The following is a 25,052-nucleotide window of genomic DNA, read 5'->3' as shown; positions in this document are numbered from 1 at the left end:
CGATCCATTTTAATATGCCCCTTCACTTGTGCCCCCTTCACATGAAGAGACATCTGTTGGCATGTGTTGTGGGGTATGCATGGGTGTCCGAGCTGTGTGCTAGTAGTTTAAATAGACAGCTCAGTCTGTGCATTCAGTATGTCAATACTTACAAAAAAACAATTAGTGATGAAGTTCATCTCTCCTCTACTTTGAGACATGTGAGACGGACATGCATATTATTAATGTTAGTGATACGTGTATATTTAAGGGCCAGCCGTGCTGCCCTGTTCTGAGCCAATTGTCATTTTTGAAAGTCCGTCTTTGTGGCACAGGCTTTACTCAGAGCCTGTGCCACAAGGCTCTGGAAGAAGGGGGGGCACAGACCCTACTGTTGGTGAAGGGGGGGCACAGACCCTACTGTTGGTGAAGGGAAGGCACAGACCCTACTGTTGGTGAAGGAGCGGCACAGACCCTACTGTTGGTGAAGGGGGGGCACAGACCCTGCTGTTGGTGAAGGGGGGGCACAGACCCTACTGTTGGTGAAGGGGGGGCACAGACCCTACTGTTGGTAAAGGGGGGGCACAGACCCTACTGTTGGTGAAGGGGGGGGAACAGACCCTACTGTTGGTGAAGGGGGGGAACAGACCCTACTGTTGGTGAAGGGGGGGGCACAGACCCTACTGTTGGTGAAGGGGGGGCACAGACCCTACTGTTGGTGAAGGGGGGGCACAGACCCTACTGTTGGGAGAAGGAGGGGCAATGGAGCGAAACTGAAAGACCCAGCCACGTTTCATCTTCAATGCCCTTGCTGATGGTAGGCTTTGTTACTTTGGTCCCAGCTCTCTGCAGGTCATTCACTAGGTCCCCCCGTGTGGTTCTGGGATTTTTGCTCACTGTTCTTGTGATCGTTTTGACCCCACGGGGTGAGATCTTGCGTGGAGCCCCAGATCGAGGGAGATTATCAGTGGTCTTGTATGTCTTCCATTTCCTAATAATTGCTCCCACAGTTGATTTCTTCAAACCAAGCTGCTTACCTATTGCAGATTCAGTCTGGTGCAGGTCTACAATTTTGTTTCTGGTGTCCTTTGACAGCTCTTTGGTCTTGGCCATAGTGGAGTTTGGAGTGTGACTGTTTGAGGTTGTGGACAGGTGTCTTTTATACTGATAACAAGTTCAAACAGGTGCCATTAATACAGGTAACGAGTGGAGGACAGAGGAGCCTCTTAAAGAAGAAGTTACAGGTCTGTGAGAGCCAGAAATCTTGCTTGTTTGTAGGTGACCAAATACTTATTTTCCACCATAATTTGCAAATAAATTCATTAAAAATCCTACAATGTGATTTTCTGGATTTTGTCTGTCATAGTTGAAGTGCACCTATGATGAAAATTACAGACCTCTCTCATCTTTTTAAGTGGGAAAACTTGCACAATTGGTGGCTGACTAAATACTTTTTTGCCCCAATGTATATTTAGGCCACAACAGTGGCATTTCTCACATTTCTGTAGAAATTATAGCCATGTATTGCTACCACTGTATCATCAAAGGTATTATCTAAGTGAGTTTCAGAGATTGATTTCATGAAACTTGTTTCATAGGCTACATATGTTAATGTGGGCTATTTTGAGCACTTTTTTGCAATGCTTGATTTATTTAATCGCTTTACTGGGAAGCTTGTCAGAAGCAGACATGAACATATTATTTCTGTTTGAGCTGAGTGCAGAGGGTGCTGCACACAGTGAACTTCCTACTAGGGCACACCGCCTCAGTGCTAACAGTATGACTCTGGTTCATAGGCACATGATTACTGTATACAATAGCTGTAAGATTGACAGAGGCATTCAGGACAGTTACAGGGACATAATGAAGTTAATTACATTGTGACTGCCAACGCCCAACGGGATAATGTACATTTGCTGCAGCATTACTACAACTCAGCGACACAATGGTAGGGATTATCTGAGCTGGGCTTGGGTCATTGATAAGTCATTGTCTCAACACAGCCTTGAAATGTGTGGACAGAGTCCAGGAGCCAAGATGATTTGGATGTAAACATGAGCTGACAATAATCAACTATTTTTGACTGCTGTCATATTGACACTTACTGTAGCTGAGCCAAAATTGAGGACTGAAACAGTACAAAGTCAATTCAAGGACACAAAGCAGTGGTATCAAAGGTATTTTTGAATAAACATTTGAGTCAGCATTAAATAACACAATTGTGTACTCAAAGGCATTCACTTAAACTGTTAAAATAGCATTGAATAAGTATTAAATATTGGACTAAATAATCATTCTGAATGGAAAATCTCCATTGAAATAGTTTCTTAGTCCCAAGCTAGCCTTACTCTGGGTCTAGAAAACTGTCCCTATTCTAAGGTATAAACAGTATAGAATTAAAAATAGTTTCCTTTACAAAGCCGATACTGGTTTGGGCTATCTCACCTGCAGTGGTTGCCACCACACTCCCGATCGCAGTATTCACTGTCCCACTCGTGGTTCTGTCTCCCTCCAGGGTTAGGGGCCCCTGGGGACTGGGAACCCACACTTTTATGGTACTCTGACTGTAGGTGGGAAAATCCCTATAGGAGAAAGAGAGAGTGAGGCCATGGCATTAGTTTAAGTTTCTGACAATGTACACTGGCCATATGGAGAGGGGAGAACAAGAGAGAGATGCAGGGGAGGGGTGGAGAGGGAGAGGGAGAGAGAGAGGGAGACACAGAGAGAAAGGGAGAGAAAGGGAGCGATTCCAGCCACAAATGGATAAAACATAGGGGTCATGGTGTTAGCTTTGCAGCTTTTAGTTGATGTGTTATTCCAACCTGGCCTCAGAGCAAAACGTATTATATATTACTAAAATATGTGCCACTCCGTTTAGTATTATATGTAACTTTATGTTAGGTTGGATTACCAATGTAATAGCGGTCGTACAAAATAATATGAATTGTAGTATGTACAGTGCATTCGGAAAGTATTCAGACCGAGTGGTGCAGCGGTCTAAGACACTGCATCTCAATACAAAAGGCATCACTGCAGTCCCTGGTTTGAATCCAGGCTGCATCACTTCCGGGTGTGATTGGGAGCCCCATAGGGCAGTGCACAATTGGCCTAGCGCTGTCCAGGTTTTTATTTGACCTTTATTTAACTAGGCAAGTCAGTTAAGAACAAATTCTTATTTTCAATGATGGCCTAGGAACAGTGGGTTAACTGCTTTGTTCAGGGGCAGAACAACAGATTTTTACCTTGTCAGCTCGGGGGTAACCTTTCGGTTACTAGTCACCCCGGTTTGGCCAGGGTAGGGCGTCATTGTAAATAACAATTTGTTCTTAACTGACTTGCCTATTTCAATTATGTAGACAGGTGTGTGCCTTTCCAAATCATGTCCAATCAATTTAATTTACCACAGGTAGACTAAACAATTTTTGCTCAGGCTGGTTGTTCTTAATTCTCTGACAACATATCCTGACTTATGGAGAGAGTAGAAAGAGACAGAAGGAGGAGGGGAAGGGATTGACATAGGAAGAGAGGGAAAGAGATAGGAAGAAAGAGAGAGAAAGAAACAGGAGGAGGGAGAGGCTTGCTCTTTACTTAAGGTCTGAATGCCAAATTCTGCTACATTTCTATTTTAGATGAGTTTAAATGCTAATTGGTTTGGCAGCATAGTACCTCAAGCAAGCCAATAACATGTACAGTTCAATTTGAGAGAGAGACTAAAGAGAGAGAGCGAGAGTGAGAGAGTGTAACGAGGGGAAGGGAGAGATAGTTACTGAGTATAATGTATACATGCTTGTGATGCAAAGCTGAGGAACGGAAATATGAATAGAGCTGTTTACATCTAAAGCAGATATCATGCATCAACCTTAAGTATTGTAAATACAGTCGCAAGAACAAGGATGTGAACCCTTTGGAATTACCTGGATTTCAGCATCAATTGGTCATAAAATTTGATCTTCATCTGGGTCATAACAATAGACAAACACAGTCTGCTTAAACTAATAACACACAAACAATTATATGTTTTCCTGTCTTTATTGAACACACTGTGTAAAAATTCACAGTTCAGGGTGGGAAAAGTATGTGAACCCTTGGATTTCATAGCTGGTTGACCCTCCGTTGGCAGGAATAATCTCAATCAAACGTTTTCTGTAGTTGTGGATCAGACCTACACAACGGTCAGGTGGAATTTTGGATCATTCCTCTTCACAAAACTGTTTCAGTTCAGAAATATTATTGGGATGTCTGGTGTGAACCGCTCTCTTGAGGTGATGCCACAACATCTCAATCGGGTTGAGGTCAGGACTCTGACTGGGCCACTACAGAAGGCGTATTTTCTTCTGTTGAAGCCATTCTGTTGTTGATTTACTTCTGTGTTTTGGGTCGTTGTCCTGTTGCATCACCCAACTTCTGTTGAGCTTCAATTGGCAGACAGATAGCCTTACATTCTCCTGCAAAATGTCTTGATAAACTTAGGAATTTATTATTCCGTCGATGTTAGCAAGCTGTCCAGGCCCTGCGGCAGCAAAGCAGTCCCAAACCATGACGTGCCCTCCACCATACTTTACAGTTGGGATGAGGTTTTGATGTTGGTGTGCTGTGCTTTTTTTCTCCACACATAGTGTTGTGTGTTCCTTCCAAACAACTCAATTTTAGTTTAATCTGTCCACAGAATATTTTGCCAGTAGCGCTGTGGAACATCCAGATGCTATTTTGCGAACTTCAGACGTGCAGCAATGTTTTTTTGGGACAGCAATGGGTTCTTCCGTGGTGTCCTCCCATGAACACCATTCTTGTTTTGTGTTTTACATATCGTAGACTCGTCAACAGAGATGTTAACATGTTACAGAGATTTCTGTAAGTCTTTAACTGACACACTAGGATTCTTCTTAACCTCATTGAACATTCTGCTCTCTGCTCTTTGCAGGACGGCCAGTCCTAGGGAGAGTAGCAACAGTGCTGAACTTTCTCCATTTATAGACAATTTGTCTTACCGTGGACTGATGAACTTACTGATACTTTTGTAACCCTTTCCAACTTTAAGCAAGTCAACAATTCTTAATCTTAGGTCTTCTGAGATCAAATTTGTTTGAGGTATGGTTCACATCAGGCAATGCTTCTTGTGAATAGCAAACTCAAATTTTGTGAGTGTTCTTTATAGGGCAGGGCAACCAACATCTTCAATCTCGTCTCATTGATTGGACTCCAGGTTAGCTGACTCCTGACTCCAATTAGCTTTTAGAGAAGTCATTAGCCGAGGGGTTCACAGATTTTTTCCAACCTACACTGTGAATTTTTAAATTATGCATTCAATTTCGACAAGAAAAATACAATACGTTGTGTGTTATTAGTTTAAGCACACTGTGTTTGTACATTGTTGTGAATTATGACAAATATATGCAGAAATCCAGGTAATTCCAAAGGGTTCACATACTTTTTCTTGCCAGTGTATATACAGTTGAAGTCGGAAGTTTACATACACTTAGGTTGGAGTCATTAAAAAAAAATGTTCATCCACTCCACAAATTTCTTGTTAACAAACCAAACTACAGTTTTGGCAAGTTGGTTATGACATCTACTTTGTGACACAAGTCATTTTTCAAACAATTGTTACAGACAGATTATTTCAGAAGTTTACATACACTAAATTTACTGTGCCTTTAAACAGCTTGGAAAATTCCAGAAAATGATGTCATGGCTTTAGAAGCTTCTGATATGCTAATTGACATCATTTGAGTCAATAGGAGGTGTACCTGTGGATGTATTTCAAGACATACCTACAAACTGAATGCCTCTTTGCTTGACATCATGGGTAAATCCCATGGGTAAATCATGGGTAAATCAAAAGACCTTAGAAAAACAATTGTAGACCTCCACAAGTCTGGTTCATCCTTGGGAGCAATTTCCAAATGCCTGAAGGTACCACGTTCATCTGTACAAACAATAGTGCGCAAGTATAAACACCATGGGACGACGCAGCAGTCATACCGCTCAGGAAGGAGACGCGTTCTGTCTCCTAGAGATGAACGTACTTTGGTGCGAAAGGTGCAAATCAATCCCAGAACAACAGCAAAGGACCTTGTGAAGATGCTGGAGGAAATAGGTACAAAAGTATCTATATCCACAGTAAAACGAGTCCTATATCGATATAACCTGAAAGGCCGCTCAGCAAGGAAGAAGCCACTGCTCCAAAACCACCATAAAAGCCAGACTACGGTTTGCAACTGCACATGGGGACAAAGATCATACTTTTTGGAGAAATGTCCTCTGGTCTGATGAAACAAAAATATAACTGTTTGGCCATTAAGACCGTCGTTATGTTTGGAGGAAAAAGGGGGAGGCTTACAAGCCGAAGAACACCATCCCAACAATGAAGCACGGGGTTAGCAGCATTATGCTGTGGGGGTGCTTTGCTGCAAGAGGGACTGGTGCACTTCACAAAATAGATGGCACATGAGGAAGGAATATTATGTGGATATATTGAAGCAACATCTCAAAACGTCAGTCAGGAAGTTAAAGCTTGGCCGCAAATGGGTCTTCCAAATGGACAATGACCCCAAGCATACTTCTAAAGTTGTGGCAAAATGGCTTAAGGACAACAAAGTCAAGGTATTGGAGTGGCCATCACAAAGCCCTGACCTCAATCGTATAGAGCATTTGTGGGCAGAGTAGAAAAAGCGTGCGCGAGCAAGGAGGCCTACAAAACTGACTCAGTTACACCAACTCTGTCAGGAGGAATGGGTCAAAATTCACCCATTTAATTGTGGAAAGCTTGTGGAAGGCTACCTGAAACATTTGACCTAAGTTAAACAATTTAAAGGCAATGCTACCAAATACTAATTGAGTGTATGTAAACTTCTGACCCACCGGAATTGTGATACAGTGAATTATAAGTGAAATAAGTCTGTAAACAATTGTTGGAAAAATTACTTGTGTCATATGTAGATGTCCTTAACGACTTGCCAAAACTATAGTTTGTTAACAAGAAAATGTTAAATCAAGCTTAGCATTAATTTTACAGGCAGTTGATACATATCAAAACTATCGCCCCACCTAATTCTGATTCTGGACCAGTCATACTGTTTAGACTAATAATGGAATTGGTAATGGAATGCTGATCCCAAACTAGTTGCTAAGGTTACAGAGAACCAAACGGTTATAAATTGTTTGGAATTAGGAATGAGTAATTTAATAGGATCTCTATGGTCCATACTCTCCACACTAGCCTACTGAAAACTGAGCATGTTCAGTATTCCTTCATATAATTTGGTGATATGATATGATATGTGCAGAGTCACACTAACCTGCTGGCCAGGAGGAGGTGAGTGAAGGGATGCCTGGAGTCCCATCTGGTGGGAGATGATTGGCTGGGACTGGCCGTGCTGCATGCGGATTGGTTGGTTGAGGAGGGAGTTCTGGTGCATGGAGAGCTGTTGGTGCAAGGGCGGGCTGATCTGGAAGGAGGAAGGGGGAGAGGCACTAATGCTGGGCAGCATCTGAGACTGGCTGAGGGTCCGGGAGAGTGCGTGACGTGTAGCCCCCGCGTAGCCCTGCATGTCCGACAGGGGGAAGCCCCCTGGCCCCAGACTGTAGGGGGAGGAGGGCTGGGGTGGCACGCTGTACAGGGGTGGATTGGGGGGCATCATGTGGGAGGAAGGCTGGTTCGTCTGGATACTTTTCGTCTCCACAGGGTCATTGTAGTTCTGAGGACAGAGGGGAAGACAAGAGGGACAAAAAGGACAGTTAAAATAGGTATTACCCAATATATTACACAGCTAATTTATATTGGTGAGATACAGGTATGTCAATGTAAATATATTACTCTATACATTACACAACTAATACACTAAATTAGTAGAACATATGAATACATCATCCACTCAGGTCCCTCTATGTGAAAATCATGAGGTTGAGTTCATTTCAGCATGGAAGTCACATCACCTGAGCTGCTTCATTTCATAGATCTGAAATAGCAAGCGTATATGTATACTTTGCTGCGGTATGAAGTATGTTCAGGCCCTCTCATTAGCTGTCACAGTTGTTGACGTGAGCTATGTCTGCTATTTGGTAATGGCGTACATACTGTCTATTGAACAGAGCCAGAGAAATAATCAATGAAAAGATGGATAGAAGACTAAAGACGAGGGAGATACATGTGCAGGTCAAGTGGAAAATGAAATGGTAAAGAATGGTGAGAGATGGGTGGGAGTGAAGTGTGTGTGTGCTCCCTTCCAAACACTGAACAACCACAACTGAAAGCAGTACTATTTTAAACTATACTATACCACTAAGCCTATTCTATGAGTATTATTTGTGGAGATTTAGAAATGTGAAACTTTAAAGGGACAGGCAGTAGTAACAAGGTAAGGAAACCAATAATGTATCATTTGGGTGAACTATCCCATTATGTGTCCCTTGGTGGGTTGAAAAGCACTAACCTCCATTTTGACTTTCTGAATGAATGAACCTTGTTAACTTGGGGCTTTTAAACGAGACATGTACTGTAGTCATCAAGCTCCATTTGTGTGTGTTCTTTTCCCCCCAACATAGATCATCAGTGTGCGTCACAAACAAAATGGTAACAGGTGCGCGCCGAACACACCGGGCACGTGACTCGTCCAAAAATGTCACTCTGACAATTTCTAATTACCTTCTATTCCTCTGTCCTTGATTCCCACTTCTCTTCAGCAATTTAAACACACTATTTAAAGAGGACTCCTTTTGAATGGCTACATGTACTATGTGTCTTGTTGTGAGTGGTGGTGAATGAATGGTAGATTTGCAGTTTTCTTCTGCCTGTTTTAATTTCTTTTAAAGGCCTGCCAATCTGCACACGCATCAATCAAGCCCTTGAATACGAGATGTGTCAGAAAGCAATATTTAATTACGCAAACGAGTGGTGAGAATGAGCTTTATTAAAGGGGAAAAACTTGCAACTGGTAAAGAGAGAGGTTGATGAATAAACTGTTCATGCCTTAATCAAGGCATTTGTTTTGGGCTTGTAAGCCTTGGAGGAAGTGTGAGGCCATGGGGACCGGTGGGAGGCTGTTTAACATGGTAATGCAATTTGGGTTTATGTGAAGCGAAAACAATGGAGTGAAGACATGGAAATGGAAGACATAGGTGCTTGGCACTAAGACTGGCACACGAAAAATGTTAGTAGGATGTATTATGATGCAATCCTACTGTATATTATGCATCCAATCTGGTTCTGAATTTGTACTTTAAGACTCATAGTTGAGAAACAACAGACATTAATTGATTATCTTGTCTAAAGTCTAAATATCAAAGTATATATGATAAGTTGAATACAGTATGTCTAAATATCTAGGGGTAAGAGGAAAGCAGCCTCAGGCAGTTGCTCAGGCAGTTCCTCAGGCAGTTCCTCAGGCAGCCCCAGACAGATCCTCAGTCAGTTCCTCAGTCAGTTCCTCAGTCAGTTCCTCAGGCAGATCCTCAGTCAATTCCTCAGGCAGTTCCTCAGGCAGCCTCAGGCAGTTCCTCAGGCAGTTGCTCAGGCAGCCCCAGGCAGATCCTTAGGCAGTTCCTCAGACAGTTCCTCAGTCAGTTCCTCAGTCAGTTCCTCAGTCAGTTCCTCAGGCAGTTCCTCAGTCAGTTCCTCAGGCAGTTCCTCAGGCAGTTCCTCAGACAGTTCTTCAGTCAGTTCCTCAGTCAGTTCCTCAGGCAGTTCCTCAGTCAGTTCCTCAGGCAGTTTCTCAGGCAGTTCCTCAGGCAGTTCTTCAGGCAGTTCCTCAGGCAGTTACTCAGGCAGTTCCTCAGTCAGTTCCTCAGTCAGTTCCTCAGGCAGTTTCTCAGGCAGTTCCTCAGGCAGTTCCTCAGGCAGTTTCTCAGGCAGTTCCTCAGACAGTTCCTCAGGCAGTTCCTCAGGCAGTCTCAGACAGTTCCTCAGGCAGTTCCTCAGTCAGTTCCTCAGGCAGTTACTCAGTCAGTTCCTCAGTCAGTTCCTCAGTCAGTTCCTCAGTCAGTTCCTCAGGCAGCCTCAGTCAGTTCTTCAGACAGTTCCTCAGGCAGTTCCTCAGTCAGTTCCTCAGGCAGCCTCAGGCAGTTCCTCAGTCAGTTCCTCAGTCAGTTCCTCAGGCAGCCTCAGTCAGTTCTTCAGGCAGTTCCTCAGTCAGTTCCTCAGGCAGTTCCTCAGGCAGTTCCTCAGGTGGCAGAACCAGGAGCCACCATACTAAGCAATGCTCACTCATGCCTCCACACACACACAGACACACACAGACACACACACACACACACATGAACATGCATACGTAAGAACGCACATAGGCATATACACCCTCTCTCATGCACACACACAGACACACACAGACAAACACACACACACAGACAAACACACACAGACACACACACACAGACACACACACACACACACACACAGACACACACACAGAAAGATATACACACACACAGACAGACACACAGACACGCACACCGACACACACACAGACACACACAGACACGCACACCGACACACACACAGACACGCACGAAGTTCCTCAGTCAGTTCCTCAGTCAGTTCCTCAGGCAGTTCCTCAGTCAATTCCTCAGTCAGTTCCTCAGGCATTTCCTCAGGCAGTTCCTCAGGCAGTTCCTCAGTCAGTTCCTCAGTCAGTTCCTCAGGCAGTTCTTCAGGCAGTTCCTCAGGCATCCTCAGACAGTTCCTCAGTCAGTTCCTCAGTCAGTTCCTCAGGCAGTTTCTCAGGCAGTTCCTCAGGCAGTTTCTCAGGCAGTTCCTCAGACAGTTCCTTAGGCAGTTCCTCAGGCAGTCTCAGACAATTCCTCAGGCAGTTCCTCAGTCAGTTCCTCAGGCAGTTACTCAGTCAGTTCCTCAGTCAGTTCCTCAGTCAGTTCCTCAGTCAGTTCCTCAGGCAGCCTCAGTCAGTTCTTCAGACAGTTCCTCAGGCAGTTCCTCAGGCAGTTCCTCAGGCAGCCTCAGGCAGTTCCTCAGTCAGTTCCTCAGTCAGTTCCTCAGGCAGCCTCAGTCAGTTCTTCAGGCAGTTCCTCAGGCAGTTCCTCAGGCAGTTCCTCAGGCAGTTCCTCAGGCAGTTCCTCAGGTGGCAGAACCAGGAGCCACCATACTAAGCAATGCTCACTCATGCCTCCACACACACACAGACACACACAGACACACACACACACACACATGAACATGCATACGTAAGAACGCACATAGGCATATACACCCTCTCTCATGCACACACACAGACACACACAGACAAACACACACACACAGACAAACACACACAGACACACACACACAGACACACACACACACACACACACAGACACACAGACACACACACAGAAAGATATACACACACACAGACAGACACACAGACACGCACACCGACACACACACAGACACACACAGACACGCACACCGACACACACACAGACACGCACAAACACACACACACACAGACACACACACACAGTCCACTGCGTGCGTGTGTGTTTCTGTGTGTGTGTCTGTGTGTGTGAGCATGTCTGTGTGTGTGTGTCTATGTGTGTGTCTGTCTGTGTGTGTGTTTGGGCCCTAATTTTCACCGTTCTCTTCAAAGCAAACACACATAAACCTTCTCCAGCAGCCCCTACCCCAGGAGGAGAGAAGAACTCACCATCTAATTTATTATCCCTTATACTTATATCACCACTGAACCATGTTTATCAGAGACGTGACCCCCCCCCCCCCCCCCCCCTGCCATTACCTTGGTAACCAGAGTGGCTCGGTACGTGGCCAGGGCTTTCAGGTACTCTTTCTTCGCCGCCTCTGTTTTCCTCTTGTAGCCCTGCGAGAGAGAGACAAACAGCAACAAAGCAGTGGTAAGTGACAAGGCGCTAAGCTAGGCTAAGCATTTTAAATGACATTTTGGTAATTTCGCAGACACACATGAACAAATACTCCAGTATATACTATGATATAAATACTATAGTATTCACTGTAGTGTTTTTGCGGCCTTTCCTGAAGTACTCACTCTAGTATTTACTGTAGTATAATGTAGTATTGACAGTTAACTATAGTATAAATACTGTAGTAAAATAAAACTGTAGTATATACTATATTATACAACGGGTGGGTCTAATCCTAAATGCTGATTGGTAAAAACCGCATTCCAGCCGGTGTCTATACCACAAGTTACCACTGGCTAAATCTATGATGTTAAAATTCCTATTAATTCTGTTCCATTTGACTGCGCAATCCACTGTCTCATCAGCCCGGCCAGGTACTTTATAAACTTGATCTCCATTATAAAAAGCATCTGGAAATGATCTCACATTTCTTTTAGACTAACATTTAGTTTTCAACAGCGATTTGTATTGGCTAGCTACCAAGCAAGGGATACGAACGTTGCCAGTCAGTATGGCAATGGAACATTTAGAACGAACGACTGGGTCGCATCCATAAATACAGAACAAAAAGTCTGAACAACTGGGTCGCGTCTCTAGCAACTGAACCGATAGAACAAACGACCAGCCGGCTTGGGTAGCAACCCTAGAAATTTTATGAATAAATTAATCAAAATAACGTTTTTAATTTAAATTTGTCAATCATTATTTGAATAGGTTGGTAACCGGCTCTACAAAAGTGATAATGCCCTTAAAGACAGTGTTTGGAGGATATATTGGCATGGTTTGCCATCCCTCGGCTTCTTCTCGGGCCTAACAACACCCGTGCCAATATATCCTCCATACACTCCATACACATTTGCACACACTGTAAATAGATTTTTCCATTGTGTTATTTATTGACTGTACGTTTGTTTATCCCATGTGTAACTCTGTGTTGTTGTTTTGGTTGCACTGTTTTGCTCTATCTTGGCCAGGTCGCAGTTGTAAATGAGAATTTGTTCTCAACTGGCCTACCTGGTTAAATAAAGGTGAAATTAAAATAAATTAAAAAAATGTAAACCGGCTTCTTGGGCATTATCACTTAAGTAATTACTGTAGTGTTTTTTGCAGATGAATGTAGTATTTACTGTAGTGTTTTTTGCAGATGAATGTAGTATTTACTATAGTGTTTTTGCAGATGAATGTAGTATTTACTATAGTGTTTTTGCAGATGAATGTAGTATTTACTATAGTGTTTTTGCAGATGAATGTAGTATTTACTATAGTGTTTTTGCAGATGAATGTAGTATTTACTATAGTGTTTTTGCAGATGAATGTAGTATTTACTGTAGTGTTTTTGCAGATGAATGTAGTATTTACTATAGTGTTTTTGCAGATGAATGTAGTATTTACTATAGTGTTTTTGCAGATGAATGTAGTATTTACTATAGTGTTTTTGCAGATGAATGTAGTAATTACTGTAGTGTTTTTTGCAGATGAATGTAGTAATTACTGTAGTGTTTTTTGCAGATGAATGTAGTATTTACTGTAGTGTTTTTTGCAGATGAATGTAGTAATTACTGTAGTGTTTTTGCAGATGAATGTAGTATTTACTATAGTGTTTTTGCAGATGAATGTAGTATTTACTGTAGTGTTTTTTGCAGATGAATGTAGTAATTACTGTAGTGTTTTTTGCAGATGAATGTAGTATTTACTGTAGTGTTTTTGCAGATGAATGTAGTATTTACTATAGTGTTTTTGCAGATGAATGTAGTATTTACTATAGTGTTTTTGCAGATGAATGTAGTATTTACTATAGTGTTTTTGCAGATGAATGTAGTATTTACTGTAGTGTTTTTTGCAGATGAATGTAGTATTTACTATAGTGTTTTTGCAGATGAATGTAGTATTTACTGTAGTGTTTTTTGCAGATGAATGTAGTATTTACTGTAGTGTTTTTGCAGATGAATGTAGTATTTACTATAGTGTTTTTGCAGATGAATGTAGTATTTACTGTAGTGTTTTTTGCAGATGAATGTAGTAATTACTGTAGTGTTTTTTGCAGATGAATGTAGTATTTACTGTAGTGTTTTTGCAGATGAATGTAGTATTTACTATAGTGTTTTTGCAGATGAATGTAGTATTTACTATAGTGTTTTTGCAGATGAATGTAGTATTTACTATAGTGTTTTTGCAGATGAATGTAGTATTTACTGTAGTGTTTTTTGCAGATGAATGTAGTAATTACTGTAGTGTTTTTTGCAGATGAATGTAGTATTTACTGTAGTGTTTTTGCAGATGAATGTAGTATTTACTATAGTGTTTTTGCAGATGAATGTAGTATTTACTATAGTGTTTTTGCAGATGAATGTAGTATTTACTGTAGTGTTTTTGCAGATGAATGTAGTATTTACTATAGTGTTTTTGCAGATGAATGTAGTATTTACTATAGTGTTTTTGCAGATGAATGTAGTATTTACTATAGTGTTTTTTGCAGATGAATGTAGTATTTACTATAGTGTTTTTTGCAGATGAATGTAGTATTTACTATAGTGTTTTTGCAGATGAATGTAGTATTTACTATAGTGTTTTTGGTTTATCATCTTTATCACTGAGGTTTTCTCTTTCAGGAAACCTACTGGAGAAACGCGAAAAGAGCAAATTTTCCATAACCTGTTGATGAGCAAGACTGCAGTCTGAACAGATAGTTCAGAGCTTCTACACTTTTCTACAACCTGTAGGGAACACAATATATGGTCTATATTTGGCATATAGGTTTCCAACTTATAGGTGTCACAAATTGGGATATGATGGGAAGTTTCTATGTAAATGATATGCTCTAGTATTTACTATAGTTAAGTGTTTTTGTGGACATTATTGTAGTGTTTACAACAATTGTTTTTTCCCCCAGATAATACTGTAGCATTTACTATACTATTCTAAAGAATACTACACCATTTTATAGTAAGTACTACACATGATTAAGGGATACTACAGTGTGTAGTATAGTATTCTGCAGTATACTACGGTTTACTATAGAATTCTATAGTAAGCACTGTAGTATTGTGTAGTAAAAGGTAGTATTTAAAAAGAAATGTGGTTAGACTAAAATCACTCTGTTTTCTTGTTGTAGCCCTGCGAGAGACAAACAGAAACAAAACAGTGGTCTGTTTTTTACATACATTTTCATATTTTAGAAAATGCTCTTTTTGAGGCTAGGCATTTTACATACATTTTTATCATTTAGAAAATGCTATTTTTAATGGCTAGGCATTTTACATACATTTTTATCATTTAGAAAATGCTATTTTTAATGGCTAGGCTAGGCATTTTACATACATTTTTATCATTTAGAAAATGCTATTTTTAATGGCTAGGCATTTTACATACATTTTTATCATTTAGAAAATGCTATTTTTAATGGCTAGGCTAGGCATTTTACATACATTTTTATCATTTAGAAAATGCTATTTTTAATGGCTAGGCATTTTACATACATTTTTATCATTTAGAAAATGCTATTTTTAATGGCTAGGCATTTTACATACATTTTTATCATTTAGAAAATGCTATTTTTAATGGCTAGGCTAGGCATTTTACATACATTTTTATCATTTAGAAAATGCTATTTTTAATGGCTAGGCATTTTACATGCATTTTTATCATTTAGAAAATGCTATTTTTAATGGCTAGGCTAGGCATTTTACATACATTTTTATCATTTAGAAAATGCTATTTTTAATGGCTAGGCTAGGCATTTTACATACATTTTTATCATTTAGAAAATGCTATTTTTAATGGCTAGGCATTTTACATACATTTTTATCATTTAGAAAATGCTATTTTTAATGGCTAGGCTAGGCATTTTACATACATTTTTATCATTTAGAAAATGCTATTTTTAATGGCTAGGCATTTTACATACATTTTTATCATTTAGAAAATGCTATTTTTAATGGCTAGGCATTTTACATACATTTTTATCATTTAGAAAATGCTATTTTTAATGGCTAGGCTAGGCATTTTACATACATTTTTATCATTTAGAAAATGCTATTTTTAATGGCTAGGCATTTTACATACATTTTTATCATTTAGAAAATGCTATTTTTAATGGCTAGGCTAGGCATTTTACATACATTTTTATCATTTAGAAAATGCTATTTTTAATGGCTAGGCTAGGCATTTTACATACATTTTTATCATTTAGAAAATGCTATTTTTAATGGCTAGGCATTTTACATACATTTTTATCATTTAGAAAATGCTATTTTTAATGGCTAGGCTAGGCATTTTACATACATTTTTATCATTTAGAAAATGCTATTTTTAATGGCTAGGCTAGGCATTTTACATACATTTGTATCATTTAGCAGACAGTCTTTTTTTAAGTACAGGGCTAAAAGCCCTGGGGTCCTGTTCAGGAGGGTGTTACAGAACTTTCAGATAGAACAGAACAGAACAGATTGTCTGTCAGGTTGAATGGAGGATTTTCACCACACTAAATTCAACTCTGGTCCCTATTCCTTCCCAACCTAAAATAAACAATATTTGACTCAATGATGCATATGGTATCAATACCATGTGATCCACTGGAAAAAGAAACATCCCATTCAGTTTTGTGTTGGTTTTCCCACAGTGATCGAATATGTCTGAAGATGATGTGCAGTTGAGGAAGAGAGGGAGGAGGAGAGGGATAACAGGGGGAGACGTGGTGTTTAGAGAGAGAGAGGGGTATGATGAAATAAAGGTAGAAAACACCATTTGCCACTACATTTCGCTACACCGTTTTTGCCTCCATTGAAGCAACACATCGCTAAATTAGAGTTGATGTCCCATCAAAGCATCTAGACGAGACAAAAATTCCAAACAGCATTAGGCAATGGACATCCGCCGAACAACCCTCAAATGATACACGTTCAGAAGGGGAATTCAGGTTAATATAATACCGTGTCAGTCATGTGGGGTTGCCAGCATTTGCCGAGGCTGAGACTGAGGCCCCCGTTCCTTTTTGATGGTAAGAAAACAAGAGTCCATCCTTAAATGGATGAAAAATCCCTTGCCTACGTCCCAAACGGCACCCTATTTACTAAATAGTGCATTACTTTCAAGTACAGTAGTGCACTGTGTAGGGAATAAGTTTGCTTTCTTCCATGCACATTCCCGCTCTTGGATTCTCTAGGGAGTCCTACAAAATAGACTGCATGAGCAGAGAGAGGATAATTAAAGTTCTCTTCATAGAGTTCTTATAGACAGGTCGTTCTCTGATAGAGATGGGTCAGAATTACCATTAGGCATTCATACGTTGCAAATGCACACAGACAAGCTAGCAACGAACACATGGATGCGCTCACATCTGAAAGACACAGACACACACGGTGGATAAGGCACACACACACACACACACACACACACACACACACACACACACACACACACACACACACACACACACACACACACACACACACACACGCACACTTGCACTGCAGCCTTCTATAGGGGGAGTAAAAAGAGGCTTTTGCTGATAGGCTGATGTTTATCCTCCCATCTCAATCATATATCTGCATTATTCTATTCTCTCCCTCTAATGTCATGAACGTCAAAATAGAGCGGAGGGAGGAGGAGAGGAGTGACCATATATGGTGATGTGTCGTTTCCACATTACAAATATTCATATCGAAATCTGTTAATATATACAAAAACATCTGGACATATATCTTAATCCTAGAACAAAAAAATTGAACAGACTGTGATGATATTTCTGGGTTGGAAGTTGCAACCGTAGCTCCTCAGCCCTTAAATAATGATAGAGCCGGCGCTGCCTATTTAACGAACCCCTAAGTACTCCCAGCAGCTTTCATTTCAAATTCATTTAACACAGCTAATGATTCGTCCGACGACGGATACTTTTAAATAAATTACCATGCCTAAGGATTCTCTAATTATTCCAAAGTGAGTGGATTCATTAGCGATTGAAGCCGTCAGAGGCTGCAGGTCGGGATGAATTAGAAATAACAAAGCTTCAAGGGAGCATATGCCACGGTCGTAATCCTGACACGGGGGGGTGTCCCACAAGAATTAGCCAGTAATTGTACCTTAATGAAATCTTCTTGTTTGATAACCAGTTAATTATAGGAGACAATAACTCCTGAACCCTTGCCGACACCAACTGAGTGATTACCCCCACAATCTCCCCCATCTCCCTCACAAAGAAGATGGAGAGAGAGACAGAGAAGGGATAGACAGAGGGAGAGACAGAGAAGGGATAGACGAAGGGAGAGCCAGAGAAGGGATAGACGGAGGGAGAGAGAGGGAGAGACAGAGAAGAGATAGACAGAGGGAGAGAGAGGGAGAGAGAGAAGAGATAGACGGAGGAAGAGATAGGGAGAGACAGAGAAGGGATAGACGGAGGGAGAGACAGAGAAGAGATAGACAGAGGGAGAGACAGAGAAGGGATAGATGGAGGGAGAGACAGAGAAGGGATAGATGGAGGGAGAGACAGAGAAGGGATAGACAGAGGGAGAGAGAGAGAAGGGATAGACAGAGGGAGAGATAGGGAGAGATAGAGAAGGGATAGACGGAGGGAGAGATAGGAAGAGGATGGGGAGGAGGGAGAAAGAGAGGGAGAGGGGAAAAGAGAGGGGAAATTGAAGGAGGCAGGGTCAGGGAGAGGGGAAAGGGAAAGAGAGAGCTAATTGAAGGAGGTAGGGGCGAGGGAGAGGAGAATAGGGTGGAAAAAGAGAGGAAGAGGGGGATTAAAGGAGGTAGAGCGATTAAGAAATAGTTAAAAAGAAAGAGAGACGGAGAAAAGAGAGAGAGAGAGAGAGAGATGCAAAAAGGAGAGTAAGAGATATAGAGAGGGTTAGGTTCAAAAGCTTGTCTTTTGCCAGAACGACTGTGTTTCTCTCTCTCTTCTGACCTTTCACGGAAGCACATCTACAACACATCAGACTCAATTAAATAAAGCTAAGCACTTCTTTCCCCTTTCTAACTGTTTTTCCTTTATAGCCGTAAAACTGGGGATTGATCTGAATCTGAACAACAAAAAATAACTTTTTTTTTATTTTGGGAGGGGGCTGGAACACATAGTCACCTTGAGGAATAACAAAGACAAATACACTGATTGATCTTAGACCACAGACCTCAGGGGATGAAATACTCTATATGAGAAAAGTTTCCGATGAGGCTACGAACATAAAATCCATAAAAAAAGAATATGCTCAAGCACAGCTTGGCGAACAATAAGTCATGCAGTACAAAATAACTAAACGTGAACCGAGCTCACAGAATAACATAGTTTATGATGTTGATAAATCTGATACTAAATAAGATTCAGTGCTGCTATCTTATCATTTCAATTGGGAATTGCTTGTTTTCTAACACAGGTAATTGGAAACAGAGGGCATTCATTTGTTAAAACAAATATGTCTGTGGCAAGGGAATGTGTTTACATTCTAGTTATGCTGGCTCCAGAGGGTCTGTGGCATGAAAGTACACCTCATCAGTACTGTAGAACTGACAACAGTCAAACTCTAGAAGAAACAGCAATCATCAGTTTGAAAGTGTTTTTAATAGAATTTATGGTGTCACTCAGAGGAAGAAGCTCCTCCCCTTTGCATAATCTCTGTATGTGTAATCATCAACTTTGTATCATGATGATCTGTATCATCATCTCAAGTTGATTTGGCTGTTGTAGGCTAAAGAAGGTGATTTAACACATGACAGCACAACCCAATTGAGTACACTGTATAGGACAACATATCAAATGATTATTTCAACGGAAGAGTTTCCCTTTAACAGTCTTTTTTATTATTATTATTTTTTATTTTTTATTTACAGATTGTCCTCCTGTGAAGGACAAATCCCTTTCAATGTAATCTTTGTTTGGAGAATAAAATTACATCAGAAAAGAGAGTGTTGAACATAAAATGTTGAAAGAGCCTGGACACCAGAGGGTTAAGAACCGAGCAAACAATAACATTTCAGGAACAGATGTCCTTGAGGCGGATTCAAGGACGAGACAATTGCTAATCTAGTATTCTCAGCATGATCAAATCACCAGGGCAACAGATATAAATAAAAGTGCAGGAAATGAAGAATTCGCATTCAAGGGTGTCAGGAGCAAAATGAAGATTCATGCTGAAGAGGGCCTGGTGAAGGAGGCAAGAATTAACTGCAAATAAAAGGACACCCAGCCTCCCAATGTCCAGCTGTATAAAGTAGGTTTGGGGAAAAACACACTTACGGTGTGCGATGGCGATGTACTTTGTCATAGAGACAGGTGCTTTTATTTGACACGCAATAGGTCCCTGCCCGAGTGGATATTCTAAAAATAACACTCTTGTTTTGGACCGACATCATCAGACTATCTCATTTGTTGCTATGGTGTCCAAGTTTCTTAAACTTGACATTGCTGTAACTCTATGGGAAAGAGTATCCACAGTAATTACACTACGCTTGCATTGCCATTGTAATTGATGTGTAATAATGAGATCTACATTGAGTATATACTTCATGAATAACATCTCGTTCCTTCATACACGACATGCATCACATAAGCTATGCATCACATAAGCCAGGCATCACATAAGCCATGCATCACATTAGCCATGCATCACATAAGCTATGCATGACATAAGCCAGGCATCACATTAGCCATGCATCACATAAGCTATGCATGACATAAGCCAGGCATCACATAAACCATGGATCACATAAACCAGGCATCACATAAACCAGGCATCACATAAACCAAGCATCACATAAACCATGCATCACATAAACCAGGCATCACATAAACCATGCATCACATAAACCATGCATCACATTAGCCAGGCATCACATTAGCCAGGCATCACATAAACCATGCGTCACATAAACCGTGCATCAAATAAGCATATTGTGAGCTTGGGACTATAAGGTTATATCTGCATTTGTGTCTAAATGTAGTTATTTACATTAGCCTTGTTCTGTTCAATGTTCTCTACCTTCGGAAAGTATTCAGACCCATGGACTTTTTCCACGTTGCTACCTTACAGCCTTGTTCTAAAATGGATTAAATAAAATGTTTTCTTCAGCAATCTACACAAAATACCCCATAATGACAAAGCAAAAACCTTTTTTTTATTTGCAAATGTATTAAAAATAAAAATCAGAAATACCTAATTTACATAAGTATTCAGACCCTTTGGTATGAGACTCGAAATTGAGTTCAGGTGCATCCGGTTTCCATTGATCATCCTTGAGATGAGTCCACCTGTGGTAAATTCAATTGATTGGACATGATTTGGAAAGGCACACACCTGTCTATATACTGTAGCATAATTGTTTTGATGTTTTTCAGCAGCAGGGACTGGGAGACTAGTACTGTGAGATCCTTGATGGAAACCTGCTCCAGAGCGCTCAGGACCTCAGACTGGGGTGAAGGTTCACCTTCCAACAGGACAACAACCCTAGGCACACAGCCAAGATAACGCAGGAGTGGTTTGGGGACAAGTCTCTGAATGTCCTTGAGTGGCCCAGCCAGAGCTCAGACTTGAACCCGATCAAACATCTCTGCAACGCTCCTCATCCAACCTGACAGAGCTTGAGAGGATCTGTAGAGAAGAATGGAAGACACCCCAAATAATACAGGTGGGCCAAGCTTGTAGCGTCATACCCAAGAAGACTCAAGGTTGTAATCGCTGCCAAAGGGGCTTCAACAAAGTACTGAGTAAAGGGTCTGAATACTTATGTAAATGTGATATTTTAGTTTGGAATATTTTATAAATTAGCAATACAACCAATTTAATACATTTTAGAATAAGTCTGTAACGTAACAAAATGTGGAAAAAGTCAAATGGTCTGAATACTTTCCGAATGCACTGTATTACTCTAAATACCGCAATGCATGTTGTTAAGTTCAAAAGAATACAAGATAAACATTGCTGATACCATTCAAACCAATGAGGGTTCGGAACTTTAAAGCCAATTATCTCAGAATAATATTTGGTATCTAGTCTTTGGTTGTTTTGTTTCCAACCCTTTTAATCTATGGTGCAATTCGTATGGTGCCGTGTTTCACAGTATTCACCATTTATTGGTAAATAAAGGTGCTAAATATTAAAATGAAATGCATGGAAATGATACTGTTGCTGTACCTGTATGTGTTCCACAGTTCAAAGTTCAAATCAAGGCAAATAAGGACATTTTCATGACATTCATGATGCCCTTTCACTGCTCGTCATGCCATTAAAAACAGACGGCATTGAAACAATCTGGGAGCATTCATTTCTTCTACAAACCCCTCCCATGGGCTGAAATCGACAGATACTAATAAATTAGATATTAAGTTGACAGTTCAGCCCGAAATCAAAGTTCATCAGATGTTATCAGGCTTAAAAATGGATCTATTAATGGGATCAGTCCATATCCACACCATCGGTAGCGTAGATGCAGCTATATGGACGAGGTCTGGAAACTTCTGACACATTTTGATTTTGAAGTGAACTATCACTTTAAGGTTGATGGATGTGCTACTATTTGTGACTACAAATGAGATATTGATTTTCTTTGACATGAGCCTTTATTGTGCCTCCCCCTTTATGGTGAGAACAAAGATGATTGTCTAAGGTTTGTTGTTGGTACTATTGTTTTCTGTGACGAATATAACATTTCTTCTCATTGACAGGAGATTCTATGGAGCTCGTGTTCTGACAGACGCGTGAGGTGTTGGCTAGAGATGACTGTGTTTACTGACATTTAGCTACATTGGGATTATTGCCGGGGTGGCAGGGTAGCCTAGTGGTTAGAAAGTTGGACTAGTAACTTAAAGGTTGAAAGTTCAAATCCCCCAGCTGACAAGGTACAAATCTGTCATTCTGCCCCTGAACAGGCAGTTAACCCACTGTTCCTAGGCTGTCACTGAAAATAAAAATGTGTTCTTAACTGAATTGCCTAGTTAAATAAAGGTAAAAAAATACACTGTTTCTTCAATATACTGTAGGCCTCCATGGTTCTGGCTAGAAGAAACACCTTAAGTGAAGGTTGCCCCTGTTGTGTATCTTTATGTTGTGTTTCACTGATCATATATCTATATATATACATACATACAGTCGTGGCCAAAACTTTTGAGAAGGACACAAATATTAATTTCCACAAAGTTTGCTGCCTCAGTGTCTTTAGATATTTTTGTCAGATGTTACTATGGAATACTGAAGTATAATTACAAGCATTTCATGTGTCAAAGGCTTTTATTGACAATTACATGAAGTTGATGCAAAGAGTATTTTTTAAGACCTCTGCAATCTGCCCTGGCATGCTGTCAATTAACTTCTGGGCCACATCCTGACTGATGGCAGCCCATTCTTGCATAATCAATGCTTGGAGTTTGTCAGAATTTGTTTTTTTTGTTTGTCCACACGCCTCTTGAGGATTGACCACAGGTTCTCAATGGGATTAAGGTCTGGAGAGTTTCCTACCCATGGACCCTAAATATTGATGTTTTGTTCCCCGAGCCACTTAGTTATCACTTTTGCCTTATGGCAAGGTTCTCCATCATGCTGGAAAAGGCAGTGTTCGTCACCAAACTGTTCCTGGATGGTTGGGAGAAGTTTCTCTCAGAGGATGTGTTGGTACGATTCTTTATTCATGGCTGTGTTCTTAGGCAAAATTGTGAGTGAGCCCACTCCCTTGGCTGAGAAGCAACCCCACACATGAATGGTCTCAGGATCCTTTACTGTTGGCATGACACAGGACTGATGGTAGCGCTCACCTTGTCTTCTCCGGACAAGCTTTATTCCGGATGCCCCAAACATTCGGAAAGGGGATTCATCAGTGAAAATGACTTTACCCCAGTCCTCAGCAGTCCAATCCCTGTACCTTTTGCAGAATATCAGTCTGTTCCTGATGTTTTTCCTGGAGAGAAGTGGCTTCTTTGCTGCCTTTCTTGACACTAGGCCATCCTCCAAAAGTCTTCATCTCACTGTGCGTGCAGATGCACTCACACCTGCCTGCTGCCATTCCTGAGCAAGCTCTGTACTGCTGGTACCCTGATCCCTTCAGCTGAATCAACTTTAGGAGACGGTCCTGGCGCTTGCTGGACTTTCTTGGGCGCCCTGAAGCCTTCTTCACAACAATTGAACCGCTCTCCTTGAAGGTCTTGATGATCCGATAAATGGTTGATTTAGGTGCAATCTTACTGGCAGCAATATCCTTGCCTGGAAAAGGCATTTTTGTGCAAAGCAATGATGACGGCACGTGTTTCCTTGCAGGTAACCATGACTGACAAAACAATGATTATAAGCACCACCCTCCTTTTGAAGCTTCCAGTCTGTTATTCAAACTCAATCAGCATGACAGAGTGATCTCCAGCCTTGTTCTCGTCAACACTCACACCTGTGTTAACGAGATAATCACTGACATGATGTCAGCTGGTCCTTTTGTGGCAGGGCTGAAATGCAGTGGAAATATTTTTTGGGGATTCAGTTCATTTGCATGACAAAGAGGAACTTGACAATTAATTGCAATTCGTCTGATCACTCTTCATAACATTCTGGAGTATATGCAAATTGCTATTATACAAACTGAGGTTGTAGACTTTGTGAAAATTTATATTTGTGTCATTCTCCAAACTTTTGGCCAGGACTGTATATATATATATATATATATATATATATATATATATATATATATATATATATATATATATATATATATGTTTGTCATATGTCATTAAGAGCTGCAAAACTTTATCCACTCATTTCGGAGTGTGTGGGTGTGTGTGTGTATAAACGTGTATGTATGTGTATATGTATGTGATCAGTGTGTGTGTATAAACATGTATGTATGTATTGGTGTGTGTGTGTATAAACGTGTATGTATTGGTGTGTGTGTTCAGTGTGCATAAACATGTATGTATTGGTGCGTGTGAATACACGTTTGTGTATTGGTGTGTGTGTTCAGTGTGCATGAACATGTATGTATTGGTGTGTGTGTTTAAACATGTATGTATTGGTGCGTGTGTATAAACGTGTATGTATTGGTGTGTGTGTGTGTGTATAAACATGTCTGTATTTTTTATTTATTTAACTAGGCAAGTCAGTTAAGAACAAATTCTTATTTTCAATGACGGCCTAGGAACAGTGGGTTGCCTTGTTCAGGGGCAGAACGACAGATTTGTACCTTGTCAGCTCAGGGGTTTGAACTTGCAACCTTTCGGTTACTAGTCCAACGCTCTAACCACTAGG

At 40.7% G+C, this 25,052-nt stretch overlaps 1 protein-coding gene across 4 annotated transcripts in view; it reads right to left on the bottom strand.

The window, feature by feature from the left end:
• Nucleotides 1–25,052, bottom strand: part of LOC139413844 (TOX high mobility group box family member 2-like) — a 186,172-nt gene that overhangs the window by 3,054 nt on the left and 158,066 nt on the right. For all 4 annotated transcript variants that reach the window (XM_071161638.1, XM_071161639.1, XM_071161640.1 and 1 more), the window contains 3 exons: nucleotides 11,703–11,783; nucleotides 7,278–7,676; nucleotides 2,425–2,561 (listed from right to left, as the gene is read on the bottom strand). In XM_071161638.1, the coding sequence (XP_071017739.1) occupies nucleotides 2,425–2,561; nucleotides 7,278–7,676; nucleotides 11,703–11,783 (617 nt within the window). The remainder of the gene's footprint in view (nucleotides 1–2,424; nucleotides 2,562–7,277; nucleotides 7,677–11,702; nucleotides 11,784–25,052) is intronic.

Source organism: Oncorhynchus clarkii, chromosome 7 (genome assembly GCF_045791955.1).
Source record: "Oncorhynchus clarkii lewisi isolate Uvic-CL-2024 chromosome 7, UVic_Ocla_1.0, whole genome shotgun sequence".
Classification (NCBI taxonomy): domain Eukaryota; kingdom Metazoa; phylum Chordata; class Actinopteri; order Salmoniformes; family Salmonidae; genus Oncorhynchus; species Oncorhynchus clarkii.
This window is presented reverse-complemented; position numbering and strand designations above follow the sequence as displayed.